Source organism: Narcine bancroftii, chromosome 4 (assembly GCF_036971445.1).
Source record: "Narcine bancroftii isolate sNarBan1 chromosome 4, sNarBan1.hap1, whole genome shotgun sequence".
NCBI classification, from domain to species: domain Eukaryota; kingdom Metazoa; phylum Chordata; class Chondrichthyes; order Torpediniformes; family Narcinidae; genus Narcine; species Narcine bancroftii.
The window spans coordinates 195,057,137-195,074,505 of NC_091472.1; the positions used below are offsets into that span (position 1 = coordinate 195,057,137).

At 40.8% G+C, this 17,369-nt stretch overlaps 1 protein-coding gene across 3 annotated transcripts in view; it reads right to left on the minus strand.

The window, feature by feature from the left end:
- dnah10 (dynein axonemal heavy chain 10) overlaps positions 1 to 17,369 on the minus strand; it is a 677,292-nt gene that overhangs the window by 428,823 nt on the left and 231,100 nt on the right. For all 3 annotated transcript variants that reach the window (XM_069933473.1, XM_069933472.1, XM_069933474.1), the window contains 4 exons: positions 11,257 to 11,468; positions 10,475 to 10,631; positions 8,230 to 8,463; positions 368 to 490 (listed from right to left, as the gene is read on the minus strand). In XM_069933473.1, coding sequence (XP_069789574.1) covers positions 368 to 490; positions 8,230 to 8,463; positions 10,475 to 10,631; positions 11,257 to 11,468 — 726 coding nt within the window. The remainder of the gene's footprint in view (positions 1 to 367; positions 491 to 8,229; positions 8,464 to 10,474; positions 10,632 to 11,256; positions 11,469 to 17,369) is intronic.

Genomic DNA, 17,369 nt, shown 5'->3' on the forward strand with positions numbered 1-17,369 from the left:
CAGCATTGTGTTTTTTCATCCATCACAGTGTCTGCAGATTTTCATGTTTTATTTCTGGTATTTATTTTGATATTGTCGTCAAATTTTAAACCATTTATATAGGACAACCCTCATTTTTAAGGTTAAAATTTTAAGTTTTGGTTTGTCCTATAAAACAGTATTATGTGGTAATCATTTGAGACAATGAGATGGAGAGGGAAACAAAATGGAAAAACTGACTCCTTGGAAAAGACAGAACTCACTGTCAGAAGCAACATTGGATTAGATGCAGACTGGTTGAATTGACAAGGAGCTGGAATTCAAGATCACAATGCAAATGGCTGTAGAATGAGTTTATCTCAATATTCATATAATTTCAAGTAACTACCTTTTTGAATATCCTATCAATGTTGTCAAACTTCTTTGCCTCCTCAGGAAGTTGAGATCGGATGTCACCTCCAATAAAGATGCTCTCCAAATACATCCATTTCCTTTGCACCAGCAACCAAACCTAGAAAATAATGACTGGTTACTTCCTGCTTAAAACTCCACATGAACACTCCCACCACCTTCTTCTTTGATCTTTTGCAGCATTACATTTTCATTGTTTGGTTGGTGCTGGAGACAATTGGCAACTTTCTGCGGCCGTCACAAAATATACGTTACAGAACCCTTAAAATACTCACCGTACCAGCTGCGTTCCTAACAATTAGCTGCAGGTTGGGGGGGGGGGGGGGCGTGGGTATCTCCTGGGCAACAGCTGCTCCAGAAACAGAACGGCTGCAAGGCAGAGGCCTTAAAGGGACAGGCCACCAGCAACGCCAAGGCCGGAAACGTGGAGTGAGGGCCAAGATTCAAACAAGGCTGAAGCACAGGGACCTCCCCTACCATCCATATTACTGGCAAATGTCCAGTCAATGGAGAATGAAATCGATGACCTGAGGGCAAGGTTACTCTACCAGAGACAAGTAAGACAAATCTCAGTTGTTTGTTGCACCAAGACCTGGCTAGCAGAGAACACACCAGCCAGTGCTATCCAACCAGACGGTTACACCATAGACTGGATTGGAACTTGGATTCTGGAAAAGGGAGAGGCGGCTTTCTCGCTAATACTTGGTGGTGCACGGATATTGGAATTATGTCGATCTCCTGCTCTACTGCCTGAGAGTAAATCTTGATTAAATGCAGACCCTTCTGTCTACCCTGAGAGTTCTCATCTGTGGTTCTCACTGGAGTTTACATCCCTCCCGATAGCAATTACAAGCAAGACTCGCAGAGCTGCAAGACATGGTCAGTAAAAAAGAGATAGCCCAGCCCAATGCACTACAAATCTTAGTTGGCAACATTAACCAAGCCTGTGTCAAGAAACCCTGCCTACCACCAGCATGTAACCTGCTGTACCTGAGATTCCAGCACACTTGATCACTGCTAAAACAAGATGAAGAAGGCCTACCATTCTTTCCCAAGACTGCACTTTGGTAAGTCTGATCATCTGGCTGTGCTCTTTCTGACTTCATAAAGAGAGGCTCTGGAAGTAAGGACAGCTAGAAAGTGATTGCAGGAAGCTGAAGAACAGTTACAGGACTTCCTCAAGTCAGTGGATTAGGCAGTGTTCAAGAACTCTGGTGAGAATGTGAACAAGTACATCGAGGCTGTAACTCACTTTATCAAAACAGTTGTGGGTGAGTGTGTCCCCACCAAATCATTCAGGGTTTACCCCTCCAGAAGCCCTGGATTAACAATGAAATGCAGAACCTGCTAAGAGTCAGATTGCAAACCACAATCAGTTAAGATTGGTAAGAACACCTTTTCCATAATCTTCATTAGTACTGGAGCACCACAGGGCTATGTTCTTATCCACCTGTTCTCCTCACTTTACACCTATGACTGTGTAGGTTGGTATGAAATAACACCGTCTAAAGATTTACTGATAAATCAAGGTAGTGGGCTGTATAAAGGAAGGGGATGAGTCAGCATACAGAATGGAGATTAAAAACTTGGCTGAATGGTGCCACAACAACAATCTTGCACTCAATGTTACCAAAACTAAAGAGCTGATTGTTCATTTCAGGAAAGGAAAGGCAGAGGTATACAATCCAGAGTTCATGGTTCAGAGGTGGAGAGGATGAGCAAATTTAGGTTCCTGGGAGTCACTATCTCATGAAGAAAACACATCAGCACCTCTACTTCCTCAGGAGTTTTTGTTGGTTTGGTATGACACCTGAAACCATGGCAAATTTCTACAGAGGTGTGGTGGAAAGTGTGCTGACCAGCTGCATCACAGTCTGGAATGGGACACCAATATCCCTGAGCTTAAAGCACTCCAAAAGGTAATGGACACAGCCCAGGACATCACAGGCAAAACCCTCCCCACTATTGAGTACATCTTCAGGGAACACTGCCATCGAAGGGCAGCAGCAATCATCAAAGACGCACACCACCCAGCTATGTTCTCACTGCTGCCATCAGGAAAAAGGTATGGGTGCCGCAAGATTCACACCACCAGGTTTAGGAACAGCTGGTTTAGGAACAGCTCCACCATCAGAATCCTCAGTGACAAAGTCAATTGGTGAATCATTTAAGAATTTTTACTTGTGCACTTTATTGATTTTCTTTGTTCTCTCAGTATTACACAGTTTGTTTACATTCCTATGTGCTTACATGTTTACACTGTGTACAGTTTATTTTTTGCACGACCAATTAGTACTAATTTTGCCACACCCACAGGAAAAAGGAACCTCAAAGTTGTATGTGATATCATGTATGTACTCTGACAATTAATCTGAAATCTAGAGGTGTGATTTAAATGCACGAGTTTAGTTCCTTCTGGTAAAGGATAACATTTGCAGTAGCATAGGCTCAGCTACAAACCTATTCCCTAAGATGCTGGTTTGTCCTCGAAGTGTTCTTTCATTAATAATAGACTACCTGAATTCAAGATCATTAAGTACATCTTTAATCTGACTATTAACTGGCATCCAGGTTGCCACAAGCAGGAACTTTAGATGAAGTGATGCAATATATAACACATCAGGACACTGCATCAGCTAAAATTGGGGATTCCTTTGCAGGACATTCCTGCATTGTAATAAAAGGTAGTGCTTGTTTGAATTCTGATGAAATTTTTAACTCAGTTACTCTCTCCTGGGTGGTACTTTCAGCATCCTCTTCTCAGTACCTAACAGCCTGAATTCACTGGGATTTTCTGATCTCGGATGGCACAGGGCTGGTGAGTACTTGGAGGGGAGGCCACCTAGGTACACCAGGAGATGTAGTTTTCTGTGAGGAGGACTAGACAAAATGGCGATTTTCTATCTGCCTTACAGTAGACAGATATTTAAGAATTTCATGTATGTTACATTCTGAATGTAATATTAGATGATAATAATGGAGCCTTTACCATTATATCAGATTTCCAGCATATGCTGTATTTCACTTTATTATGCTTGCTTTATAGGTGTTTTGTGGCATAAAAAAATCTTCAGCCATCAAATTTTTCTGTGATTGTTAGGACGTTTGAAAATGCTCACAAAAGAATCAAACTGATCAAAATTTTAAAGAGGAACTCATAAGGAAAGAAGCTGGAGAATCTAGAATCAGGGCATTAATGTCGTAAAGAGACCAACTTCTGAAATGGAACACATGGGAAACATTTTTACATGCTAAGGATAGGTTATGTTTAGAATTCAGTTTGACCAGGTGCCAGTAACAGGAGAGCCAATTGTTTATTTAGAATCTGAAATTGATAGCTTATTGTTAATCAAAGGTATGCAAGAAGGTAGAACTTAGATAGATATGCCACAAATATTATCTCAATGAATAGCAGAACAGAGCCAAATGGACAGCATTTTTTTCTTTAATTTAATTTTTTTACTTTAATTTCTGATAGTTCTTTAAGCACAACCTTTCAGTGTGGAAAGAGAAAGAGCGGCATGGTTAGCGTGGCAGATAATACAATGTTATTATAGTGTAAATGACCCAGGTTCGAATCCAGTGCTGCCTGTAAGAAGTTCACATGTTCTCCCTCTGCCTGCATGGACAATGTATGTGGGTTGTGTAAAGAAACTAACTGTGCAATACAGAGAGAGAAAAAATCAATAAAGTGCAAAAGTAAGAGTCCTAAATGAGTTTCTGATTGAGTTTCTGGCTGAGGAGTCTGATAGTGGAAGGGTAGCAGCTGTTCCTGAACCTGATGGTGCGAGTCTCATGGCTCCTGTACCGCTTTTCTGACGATAACAGCAAGAACAGACTGTGTCCTGGGTGGTGTGGATCCTTGATGATTGCTGCTGCTCTCTGATGGCAGTTTTCCATGTATATCTTCTCAATGGTGGGGAGGGTTTTGCCTGTGATGTCTTGAGCTGTGTCCACTATCTTTTACAGGGTTATACACTCAGGGATATTGGTCTTCTCATACCAGACTGTGATGCAGCCAGTCAGCACACTTTCCACCAGACATATGTAAAAATTTTCTAGAATTTCTGATGTCATACCAAACCTCTGCAAACTCCTGAGGAAGTAGAGGCGCTGATGTGTTTTCTTCACAATACCATTAGTGTGTTACGTACCAGACAGCAGCGATAAAAAATTAGCCCAGACAGGGTTGTTTAAAATAATATTTGTAATTATTAATTAACAATGATATAAGTTATCTAAATTTAACTAATGTTACAAATTAACAACCCTTTCAATTATTTTTGATTCTAAAGGGACTTTGTTAGCATAGGAACAGCAATAGTAAAATCAAAGTAATAGTTTTTTAATTCAACTATTAACAACATAACATTTTCTTACTTATCTCTAAACTTACTTAACTCCAAACTTAACCCCACTGTGTGTGTGTGTGTGTGTGTGTGTGTGTGTGTGTGTGTGTGTGTGTGTGTGTGTTTGTGTGTGTGTGTGTAATTAAAATCCCACTCTGAAAAGTTTATCATCATTTTAGTCTTGCTTGAAGGTCTTAAGTTCTCAGTTCATAAATAATTATAAAGTGTTTTTAAACATTATATCTTCAGGTCTTTTTACTCACAATGGGATTATTTGCTTGCCCAGTGAATTCATAAACCCAGACAAGGGTTAAACGAAGTGGCCTTACAAAAATAGACCCAGTAGAAATCTGTCCTCTTTCCAAAGAGACAGTAAAATGGTCCTCCTTATTTCAAAAGCCACTGATTCGGTGTTCCCCATTTCCCAGGAGTAACACACAACAATAGCACCAATTCTGGTTACTGTAACTCAACTCTGTCTTTCACAAGGTTTCAAATCCTGTGTCACAGAGGGTTTGACTTCTGTACTCTCCAAACTGAACTCTTCCAAAAATTCAATTGAAAATGTCTGAATTTGGTAATATATTTCTCCAAATCATGTGACCATTACATTATCACCAAGGTGAGTCCCAATTCTTGGAAACCACATGACCATCAGTTTTATTTCTACAAAAATTCTGTTCCTTTTTCAAAACAATTCCATATCGATAACAACCTCTGACCTCATCTCTGTTCAAGAGGTTTAGATGGCTTTGATTAAAAACAGATGGCTTCCTTCAGCAGTTCTTGAATAGTTAAGACCCACTTGAAATCCAATAGCTCTGTCTGTCAAAGACACATTGATTCTGAGAATGAAAACTCTTCTCAGAAAGCAATGGGTCTCTATAAATGTGCTGTGACCTGGATATAACCCTGTACCAACCCACAGCTAACTTTACTAAGAATACAGATTGTGTGGCGGTGCACATCCTCATGGCAAACCGGCCCCGCGTGTAACGCCACGTGGCGGGGCAGCCATGGGGAAATGGCATCGTCAGAGGTTTCTCTCTGACTCCAGCATCCCTTCCAGTACGCACCCTGGGCAGCGATTATGAAGTCACAATGCACCAGGTGACTGAGCTCATGCTGCCCTTAAAGGGGCATGCTGAATTTGAATAAAAACTGTCATTAACGACCTTCGGTGTGGCAGCAGTGATTTCTTTCAGTTCCTGCAAGCGCCACAATACAATATTTTAACTCTTTAATTTGCTTTACTAAGATATTTTTATAAAAGAAATATAGTTTAACATTAAATTAAAGGATACCACAAATTCATAACACTAAATTATTCTATACTTATCTACTTAAATCCAAACTATGCGCGAATGTACAGGTGTGTGTGTGGAATACCCCAAGCCACTTCAGCTCAAGGTCCAATTCTTGAAAGGCAGTTCCATGTCTAAAGTTCAGAAATTCAGTTATGTTGGCACGTGGGCTTGAAATTAATGCAACACACAGGCTTCAGATGATTGAGTGACCTAGACCTTAGGTGGATGCGACACGCAGGCTTTAAGATGGGTGAGGTACACCGGCCTTCGATGAATGTGACACACAGGCTTTAAATGGATGAAATTAGCAGTTCATGAAGTGGGTGATAGAGACCGGGCTGACAGAATGTTGATTAACTCATGAAACCCTCCTTTTTAGAGGAGTGCAAACCAAAACTATCCTCTTCTTGGCATAGGAGACATGAAGCAAGTGATGCTACAAATCTTCCAGACCCTTTTCGTGGATCAGCTGAACTCAAGTGACTCTCACTCTGGTCACCATCCAAGTGAAGTATTTCTTCTGCAAATAGAACCCTTTTTGTGTGTCAGTCGAAGTAGAGTGCAGTATTTCTTCTGCAAATAGAACCCTTTACGTGGTTCAGTCAAAGTGGTCTTCTCATCTGTCGATACTAACAGGAGAAAATCTGACATTTTTTTATAACCACACAATGCGGCCAAGTGGATTTCTCAATCCCAGAAAGAAGGTCAAAGAGCTCTTTACTCTTGTGCTGTCTTCTTAAAACGGCCTCCTGAGCAAACAATGCATTGTCTTTTCAATAAGATGGTCTCTGCACCTGGCTTCTCAAGGCTTCTGTATTGACTCTGCAAATGTATCAGTAAAATGAACATGATGTTCAAAGCTTGCTGCTAGTTTCACAGTCACTGCAAATCCTGCAGGCAGTTGGTTAACTCTGTTCTCTTAAAGGGGCAGTCCCACTCAAATAAAATGAAAAAATGGGAGAATGTCACATCCAGGAAAGATCCTCCGAGATGGTGACTCCCAATAACTTAAATTTGCTCACTCTCTCCATTTCTGATCCCCCAATGAAACAATCAGTAACATTTGACAGAATAGCAGTTTCTGTAAAGCAAAAAGATGATATGGACTCCATGTCGGTGTTGGAAGATTTTACTGTTTTAAAATTAACAGAAATTATGATCAGTTAATATACCCGAAGATAATTGGTTGTCCACATTTTCAAAAGCCTGCTGCAATCCGTAATCCAATGGTTCTCAACCTTTTTCCTTCTACTCACGTACTACTTTAAGTAATGCCTATGTCATTAGTAAGGAATCGCTTAAGGTGGTATATGAGTGGGAAGGGAAGGTTGAGAATCACTGCTCTAGACCCAATTGTTACTGAAATATTTTGCTTGAGAAAAATTGTCATTGGCCCATTTCCTTTGGAGTTATGAAACTGTGCACATAATGAGTCAATTAGGTACAATTAAAACAGTGGTTTTCAAACTTTTTCTTTCCACCCACATACCATCTTAAGTCTTTGGCTTGGCTTCGCGGACGAAGATTTATGGAGGGGGTAAATGTCCACGTCAGCTGCAGGCTCGTTTGTGGCTGACAAGTCCGATGCAGGACAGGCAGACACGGTTGCAGCGGAAAATCGGTTGGTTGGGGTTGGGTGTTGGGTTTTTCCTCCTTTGTCTTTTGTCAGTGAGGTGGGCTCTGCGGTCTTCTTCAAAGGAGGTTGCTGCCCGCCGAACTGTGAGGCGCCAAGATGCACGGTTTGAGGCGATATCAGCCCACTGGCGGTGGTCAATGTGGCAGGCACCAAGAGATTTCTTTAGGCAGTCCTTGTACCTCTTCTTTGGTGCACCTCTGTCACGGTGGCCAGTGGAGAGCTCGCCATATAGCACGATCTTGGGAAGGCGATGGTCCTCCATTCTGGAGACGTGACCCACCCAGCGCAGCTGGATCTTCAGCAGCGTGGACTCGATGCTGTCGGCCTCTGCTATCTCGAGTACGTCGAAGTACCATCTTAAGTAATCCCTTATTAATCTCAGAGCACCTATGGCATAGCCATTTCTTAAATTGGTATGTGAGTAGAAAGAAAAAGGTTGAGAACCATTGCAGCAATCTTGGTCAAATAATTCTAATTTTGGAGCAGATTTATTGTGATAATGTATAAGCTAAAATTTGGCTACTTGAACTTTTATCTCATTCCTTACCGCAATCACTTCACCGATTAAGGAGAGATTTTTCTCCCACTCCTGCACTGCACCCAGGAAAGGACCTACGTATCTGCTTCCACCCATACTCTGTAGATTTACGGCATTATCATCAAGTATCTGAAGGATCTCATCAACAGACCCCAGAATGTAGCCTCGATCCTGAATTCCTTTGTAGTACTTCTGCACAGTAAACTTCATAGTTTCCCAGGTATCCACAATTTCCTTGACACCCTATGTACAAAAAGCACAAAGATACAAAGTAATCAGAGAGATACAGCAAATAATCAAGGTAAATCTGATAATGGATTTCAGTGCCAAGGGATTGCATTTCAAACCAATCCTTTAGCACAGCTATACCTGTACAGGGTATTGGTAAGGCTGCATTTGGAGTCCTAGTGTAGTTCTGGTCTCCTTTCTTGAGAAAAGATACACTGGCCTTGGCAGCAATGTAGAGGAGGTTCACTGGGAAAATTCCAGAGATAAGGACATTAGTTTATGAGAGATTAGGTTGCCTGACTATACTGGCTGCAATTTAGAAGAATGAGAGAGGATCTTATAGAAACATATAAAATCATGAAAGTGATAGATAAGACAGAAGCAGGAATCTTATTTCTACAGGTAAGGGACATATCCTCAAATTTTGGGAGAGTAAATTTAAGAAAGAGATGAGAAAGATGCTTCTCCATGGAATTCTCTGCACATGGAAACAGTTGTGGATGGCTCATTCAATATATTTAAGACACATTTTGATAGATATTTGCCTAACAGGGTAATTAAGTGATATGGGGAAAAAGAAGGTAAATGGAGCTGAGTCCACGGCCAGTTCATCCGTGATCTTGATGAATGGCAGAGGGGGCTTGAAGGGCCAAATGGCCTCCTCCTGCTCCTATTTCTTTTGTTCTTATGTTTCCCTAGTTCCACTATTAACTTCTCTTCTTTATCTACTCCTGTTTTTACTTCTAATCTTTGCCCCACTCAGTGGTCTCCTCTACCTGTTTCTCTAACTCTCCCATCGAGATGCCATCTGATTGACTGAGTCCCTTCAGCTACTCACTGTTTGTGCAATACTTGTGAATTTATGACCCACAAATTGTAGGAATAATACCTTGTATTCCTTTTCTGCAGTCTCCCACCAGATGGCATTAATAGCGACCACCAATTTCCATTAACCCCATCCCCAGTCTCACTTACTTTCCCTCATCCATCTTTCTCCTTTCCTCCAGCTCACTCACTTTCCCTCATCCATCTTTCTCCTTTCCTCCAGCTCCCCATCTTCTTCTCTTCCTTCTCCGATCAAAGAACAAACCTTTATAGCACTCTGCCCTCTTCCCATCACTTCTCAGCACTTTTCCCTTCTACCCTTCCACCTGTATCCACCGATGATCTCTTGCCTATTAGCCTGTGCTCCTCCCTTCCTTCCTCCCTCCTTTCCTTTTCTCCCTCTCCCCACTTTTTTATTCAGGTGTCTACCTGTTTTTCCTGAATCCTGATGAAGGGCTCAGGCAGGAAACATTGATTATCTTTTACTTCCACTGGATGTCGGTATCCTGCTGAGTTTCACTAGCATGTTTGTGTATTACAACCTGTGATTAATTCAGCTTCAACTAAATTTAACAGAACCAGTATGACAACTTCTATAGAAGCGCCAACTTGGTTACAATGTTCAAACAGGTACTCAAGATAAACCAATTACAAAGGTAAAAATTTAAATGACCACAAATACAAGAAAGAAAAAGACAGGGTGATGAAGAAGGTGTTTGGTATGTTTGTCTTTATTGGGCAGGGTATTGAATATAAAAGTTAGGATATCTTGATACAACTGTACAAGGAGCTGGTAAAACAGCACTTGTGTGTATTGTGTAATTCTGGTTGTCCAGCCAAAAGAAAGATATCATTAAGTTGGAAAGGGTGCAGGAGATTCACTAAGATGCTGGAGGGCTTGATCAACATGAATGTTGGACCAAAGGGCCTGTTACATATTCTATGACTTTTTAATTGCTGTAAAAATCCTAATCTGTGAAGTGTACTTACATTTGTCATTAATGGAGGAAAATATGTCATTATAATCTAGAGCTTCAAGATAATTTCAATTGGACCACAAGTCTCAGAGCAGCATCTCAGCATTACAATTCCATTCCCTTCTAATCCTGTCACCACAACCCACATTCGCTTCAGTATCGTTTGTCTCCTGAACACACAAGGGGGTTGGAATTATTTCATGAGTTTCCAAAGTTCAGCTCACCTTCTCAATACTTAGTTCCTTCACAGCAGTAGTAACAATATCACCAATGACTTCACGGTATTTGTACAGCTGCATAGCAAACATATTCTCTAATGTAAATGTATCAGCTCGCATCTCAAATTCTGTGTCTGTTCTCGTCATTAATGTTTTCCAATGCCTATAAAATAAATTATATCTGTTAGAACTATTATATCCACTCAATATACTGAAATGCTCAGATGAGAGTGGAGTAAGTAATCCCTAGTACAGTATTTGAACTGCAGTGAACACACAAACCATGATGTGGTGATCTGAAGTGAAAGAACAGCAATTATTGGAGAAAATCAACAAGTCATGCAGCATCTTCTGCGTCAGATTAATGACTAACATTTGGGTCAAGATTCTGCATCAGGACTGAGTGCATAGAGTGAAAATACTCCATTTCAAGAGAGAGGGATGGGATAGCCAAGGGTGACAAGCAATAAGTTGAACTAAGTGAGGAGGGTAATGATGGGTAGGTGGAACCAGGTAGAGAAGGGGGAGGAGTGAAGTTAAGAGGCAGAGTCTGGAGATTGAGAGATAGAGACAAACAAGAAAAAAATGGGGCAGATGGTGCCAAGTTGTGGAGAGGGGGAGGAGGCAGGAAGGTGATAAGAGGAGACACAAGATGTTGCAGATGCTGGAAATGGTTTTATTGGTGGAGTATTTCAGATGTAAGAGAACTGGAGACATAGCTATGTGGTCAAGCTTACTTATTATTGTTTATATTTTTATCAAATATTCTGAATTCAAAGGAAACTAACCGCTCTCTTAGTGCCACGTTCTTCAAATCCAACAACAAGGGAATGGATTCCTTAAACTCTTTCATCTGAGATTCCAAATAAAAGCCAATGGTGAGACTGCGGACATCTTTCGGCAACTTTCTGTAAGCTTTCAAAAATCCATCGATTCCTTCCTGAAGCAACTGCACATTTAAATCAGCCCACAGTATCTCAGACCATTCTTCCTTGGCAGTCTAGAAAAATAACAAAAGGTTAACAGTCAGAAGGATGAAAACCCTATTCAGTAAATTATCAGTATTGGCACAATGAATAACTTCCAACCTTATTCTTAAAAGAATTGAATTTTTTTAACAGAAGGAATTGGACAATGGTAATCATTCAGCCCATTATCCTGTGTGACAATGAACCATTTTAGAGATATTTGAGCAGGACATCAAATGTCTCATTAAAAATCTAAGTTTTAAAGAATATCTTAAAGGAGAGAGAGGTTGAGAAGCAGAGATAATGTATTGTAATGTAGGATCCAAGGGCCTCGATAGCTGAACACATGGTTAAGAGTGGCTGAGCACTGAAAATTGAACTTTGGACCCAGAAATGAAGGAGCATAGAAATCACTACATTTGTAGCTGGGAAAAGGGATGAGGTCCTGCAATATCAGTTCAGATATTGTCTATTTACAGAGCAGGACCTAAAAGGCTATAATCTCTGCCTTCTGATGCCACACGCAAGCAAATACAGATGTTGTGAAGATTAGATCAGATGAACAAGTGGGTGAAGGAATAGTGGGCTTTAGGTTCAAAGATTATTGGGATTGTTTCTGGGAACCTGCAAGAGATGCTTGGGTTATACCTTAGGAAAAATTTGACTAACATCCTTGTAGAGTGGTCTAGTATTATTGAGGAAGAATTATTGGTAGGCAAAAGGAGTTCGATGTCGATGTTCAGATGGGCTCACACAGTCATCTAGAGGAGAGCATCCAGTAGGCTGAGCAGTTGCATAAATGCACATGGGAGGAATATTACTTCTATTTTAATACAAAGAGCCTAATATTAAGTCAAGTCACCTTTATTTATCATTCATACCATGCTCGCATAGTAAAGACAAGATAGCATTTCTCCAGGATCAGAGCATATTTACATAAATATATGTTAAAATAGAAGTTAAACACATTAAAATATTAAAATATTAAGTCATATACAGTCCACAGTACCCTATCCACAGATGTTCTGGGAATTCAGGAGTCTGATGGCTTGGGGGGGAAAGCTGTTGCCCAATCTGGAGTATATAATTTCAAAGCTTTAATTAACATATGCGACAATAATATTGTTGACAAGGCTGAAAGACTGGCAGAGCTGGCAACTCATTATTCAGGGTACAGAATGTTCAGGTGACATAGAGAATGTAAATGAGGAGGTGGCACTGCACTGTTAATCAAGGGCAAAAAAGCTTCATGATTGAGGGAGGATGTCCTTGCACAAATGAGGAGCTAGAGGTAGAGATGGGGAACAAGAATGTCATCACTTTACTGAAGAGCATTGCAGACCTCCCAACAGGAACAAATATCTAAGCAGGCAACAGAGAAACCAGGTTATTTTCCTGAGCGATTTCAATTAAAGGATCATTAACTGGGGGTGAGAAAGGGTCACAGAGGCTGACATTTCTAATGTGTACAGGGAGCTTTTTGATGCAGAATGTCAATAATAACAATGAGACCAGACCTTGCCTTGGGGAATTTAGGAGGCCAAGTGGAGGGTGTCAGTGGGGGAGTGGAGGAAGAGGGAGTGAAAGAGAGAGAGACATAAGCTCATATTTTTGAAAATGGTTATGGAAAAACCAAAGGATAAACCAAAAGTAAAGATTTTAAACTGGGGTAGGACCATCACATTAAAACATAAGCAAAAGTAATGAACTGAATGTGGACTTCAGGAGGAGTAAATCAGGAGAACACAAACCACTCCTCTTTGAGGCGACAACAGTGGAAAGAGTAAAGAACTTCAAATTCCTGGGTGTCAAAATCTCTGAAGATCTTTACTAGTGCTTCCATGTCAATGCAATCATGAAAAAGGATCACCAGTGGCTATACTTGGTGAGGAGATTTGGTCTGTCACCAAAGACTCTTGCAAATTTCTACATGTATACCTTGGAGAGCATTCTGACAGGTTGCATCACTGTCTGCTGTGGAGGTGCCAATGCACAGAACAGGAAAAGACTACTGAGAGTTGTAAACTCAGCCAGTGCCATCATGGGCATTAGTCTTCATTGCATTGAGGATATCTACAAGCGATGGTGTCTCAAGAAAGCAGCCTATCCTCAAGGTCCCTCACCATCCAAGCCATGATCTCTTCTTACTGCTACCATCAGGAAGGAGGTGCATGAGCCTGAAGACAAACCACCCAATGGTGCACAAACACCTTCTTCTCCTCTGTCATCAGATTTCTGAATGGGCAATGAACCAGACACTACCTCACTTTCTCTTCTTTTTGCACTAATATTTTTAAAATGTAACTTATATCAATTTTTGCACCTGTAATACTGTTGCAAAACAATGAATTTTGTGACATATTCATGACAATAAATTCTGATTCTGATTCTAGAAAATAGAAAACATACAGCACCACACAATACAGGCCCTTCAGTGACCAAAGTTGTGTCGAAACTGTCCCTACCTTTGAAATTACTAGGCTTTCTCATAGACTTCTATTTTCCTAAGCTCCATGTACTTAACCAAAAATCTCTTAAAAGACCCTAATGTTGCAGGCAGCCCATTCCACGCACCCACCACTTTCTGCATAAAAAATTACCCCCGACATCTCATATGTACTAACTCCCGGTACCTTAAACCCATGTCCTCTTGTGGCAACCATTTCAGCCCTGGGAAAAAGCTTCTTACTATTTACACAATTTATGCCTCTCATCATCTTAAACACCTCTATCAGGTCACCTCTCATCCTCCGCTGCTCCAAGGAGAAAAAGCCAAGTTCATTCAACCTGCTTTCATAAGGCATGCTCCATAAACCAGGGAACATCCTTGTAAATCTCCTCTACATCCTTTCTATGGCTTCCACATCCTTCCGGTAGTGAGGGGACCAGAAATGAGCACAGTACTCCAAGTGGGGTCTGACCAGGGTCCTATATAGCTGCAACATGATCTCTCAGCTCCTAAATTCAAATCCACGATTAATGAAGGCCAATACACTATATGCCTTCTTAACCACACAATCAACCTGCATGGCTGCTTTGAGTGTCCTATGGACTCGGACCCCAAGATTCCTCTGATTCCCCCACATTGCCAGTAGTCATACCATTAATACTATATTCTGCCATCATATTTGACCTACCAAAATGAATCACTTCACACTTATCCAGCTTGAACTCCATTTGCCACTTCTCAGCCCAGTTTTGCATCCTATCAATGTCCCCCTGTAACCTCTGACAGCCCTCCACTCTATCCATAACACCCCAACTTTTGTATCATCTGCAAACTTACTAACCCATCCCTCCACTTCCTCATCCAGGTCATTTATAAAAATCAGGAAGAATAAGAGTCCCTGAACAGATCCCTGAGATCACCACTAGTCACCTACCTCCATACAGAATATGACGCATCTACAACCACTCTTTGCCTTCTGTGGGCAAGCCAGTTCTGGATCCACAAAGCAATGTCTCCTTGGATCCCATACCTCCTTACTTTCTCAATAAGCCTTGCATGGGGAACCTTATCAAATGCCTTGCTGAAATCCATATACACTATATCTACTGCTCTTCCTTCATCAACGTGTTTAGACACAACCCCAAAAACTTCAATCAAGTTCGAAAGGCACAACCTGCCCTTGACAAAGCCATGTTAACTATTCCTAATCATATTACACCTTTCCAAATGTTCATAATTCCTGCCTCTCAGGATCTGCTCCATCATCTCTACTGACTCACTGGTCTATAATTTCCTGGGCTATCTCCACCCCCTTTCTTAAATAAAGGAACAACATCCACAACCCTCCAATCTTCCAGTACCTCTTCCGTACCCATTGATGATTTAAAGATCATCGCCAGAGGTTCAGCACCCTGGGGTACATCTCATCTGGTTCCTGCAATTTATCCAACTTGATGCTTTCCAAAAGCCCCAGCACATCTTTTCTCTTAATATCTATCTGCTCAAGCTTTTCAGTCTGCTGCAAATCATCACTAAAATCACCAATATTCTTTTCCATAGTGAATATTGGGGTTTTCCTTAATCCTGCCCACCAAGGCCCTCTCATGGCCCCTTATGGCTCTCCTAATTTCCTTTTTAAAATCCTTCCTGTTTGTCTTATAATATTCTGATCTCTAACATTACCTAGCTCTCTGAACCTTTTGTAATCTTTTCTTCTTGACTAGATTTTTTCCAGCCTTTATACACCACGGTTCCTGTACCCTACCATAACTTCCTTGTTTCATTGCAACATACCTATGAAGAACCTCACACAAATATCCCCTGAACATTTGCCACATTTCTTCCATACTTTTTCCTGAGAACATCTGTTCTCAATTTAAACTTCCATTCTCCTGTCTGATACCCTCATAATTCCTCTTACTCCAATTACATTTTTTTTCTACTTGTCTTTTCCTCTCTCTCTCTCTCTCTCTCCAATGCTATTGTAAAGGAGATAGAATTATGATCACCATCTCCAAAATGCTTTCCCACTGAGAGATCTAATCAGGTTTATTTCCCAATACCAAATCAAGTACAGATTCTTGTCTTGTAAGCCTATCTACATATTGTGTCAAGAAACATTGCTGAACACACCTAACATACTCCACCCCATCTAAACTCCTTGCCAATTGATATATGGGAAATTAAAATCTCCCATCACGACAATACTGTTATTACTACACCTTTCCAGAAGCTTGATATCCCTGTGATAAGCCGGAGACATGGACCAAACGTATCATACTATAGGCTTTTATTAATAGAAGAAGCCACCTCTACTGGTCAATTTATGCCATCTGTTATACCAGTAGGGTGGAGCCAATTTATAGTCATAACTAATAGCAAGCAGTCAGCACAATACATTACATCACTACATTCACCCCCCCCCCTAAAAATTAACCAATTTTAAATAATAGCAAAAAAAAGGGATAAAACACTACAGAAGAAAAGAGAAGATCAGTAGTCAAAAAAACTGAGAAATGCTGCAATTAAAATTTATCCTAAGTGAGCCGTTGGGGTGGCCTTGAAACTCGCTGAGACTGACACAGAATAATTAGTGAGGGTTCCTGTAAGCTTACAGGAGAAGCCTCCTTTTCAGGAGATAAGGGATTGATTAGTAGCAGGTGTTGTTTGGGGTAAGTCTCTCTCTGAGTGTTACAGACTGGATTTCAGGGACAGATACACACTGTTGTGAAGACAAAGGAAAAGTGGCCTGCAACTTATGGGTGTCCACTAACTTACCCATTTCTCCTTGAAAAACTGATTCTCTGTTAGTGACGCCAAAAGGAATTCTCTTAAACTGAAAGAGTTTGCCATCTGCCTCAAAAGCAGTAAACTTCCTTTCATCCTTATGGATGGGAACTTGGTGGTAAGCTGATTTCAGATCAATAGTAGAGTATATCTCATATTGACCAATTTGAGTGACCATGTCTGAAATGCGAGGCGTGGGTATGCGTCTATTTGAGTGTATCTGTTTATGGTTTGGCTGTAATCCACGACCATTCTAGGTTTCGTGCCAGTCCTAACCACTACTACTTGAGCGCACGAAGGATTCATGCTGGGCTCAACGATGTTTTCCTTTAACAAGTTCTTAACCTCGTCTTTAATGAAGAGTCTACTTTTTGTAGCTATAGGTTTACAATCCGAGGTCAAATTATTGAAGAGACGTGGGGGTTTAATTTTTAGTGTTGACAAACTGCCAAACTTCTTTGATGAGACAGTGATCGATGGCAAGGGGCTGTTAAATGCCAATATGATACTTTTCATTTGGCATTGAAAGTCTAGACCCAGAAGCATAGGAGTGCACAGGCCAGGAAGTACAGAAATCTTGAAATGAGAATACTCATTGTCATGTATTTTTTAATTAATTCTGCACTAACTTGTCGTATCTTGTTCTAGTCCAGAGCAAGCCATCGTGATCATGCGTTTAGATGGGTATAATGCAAGA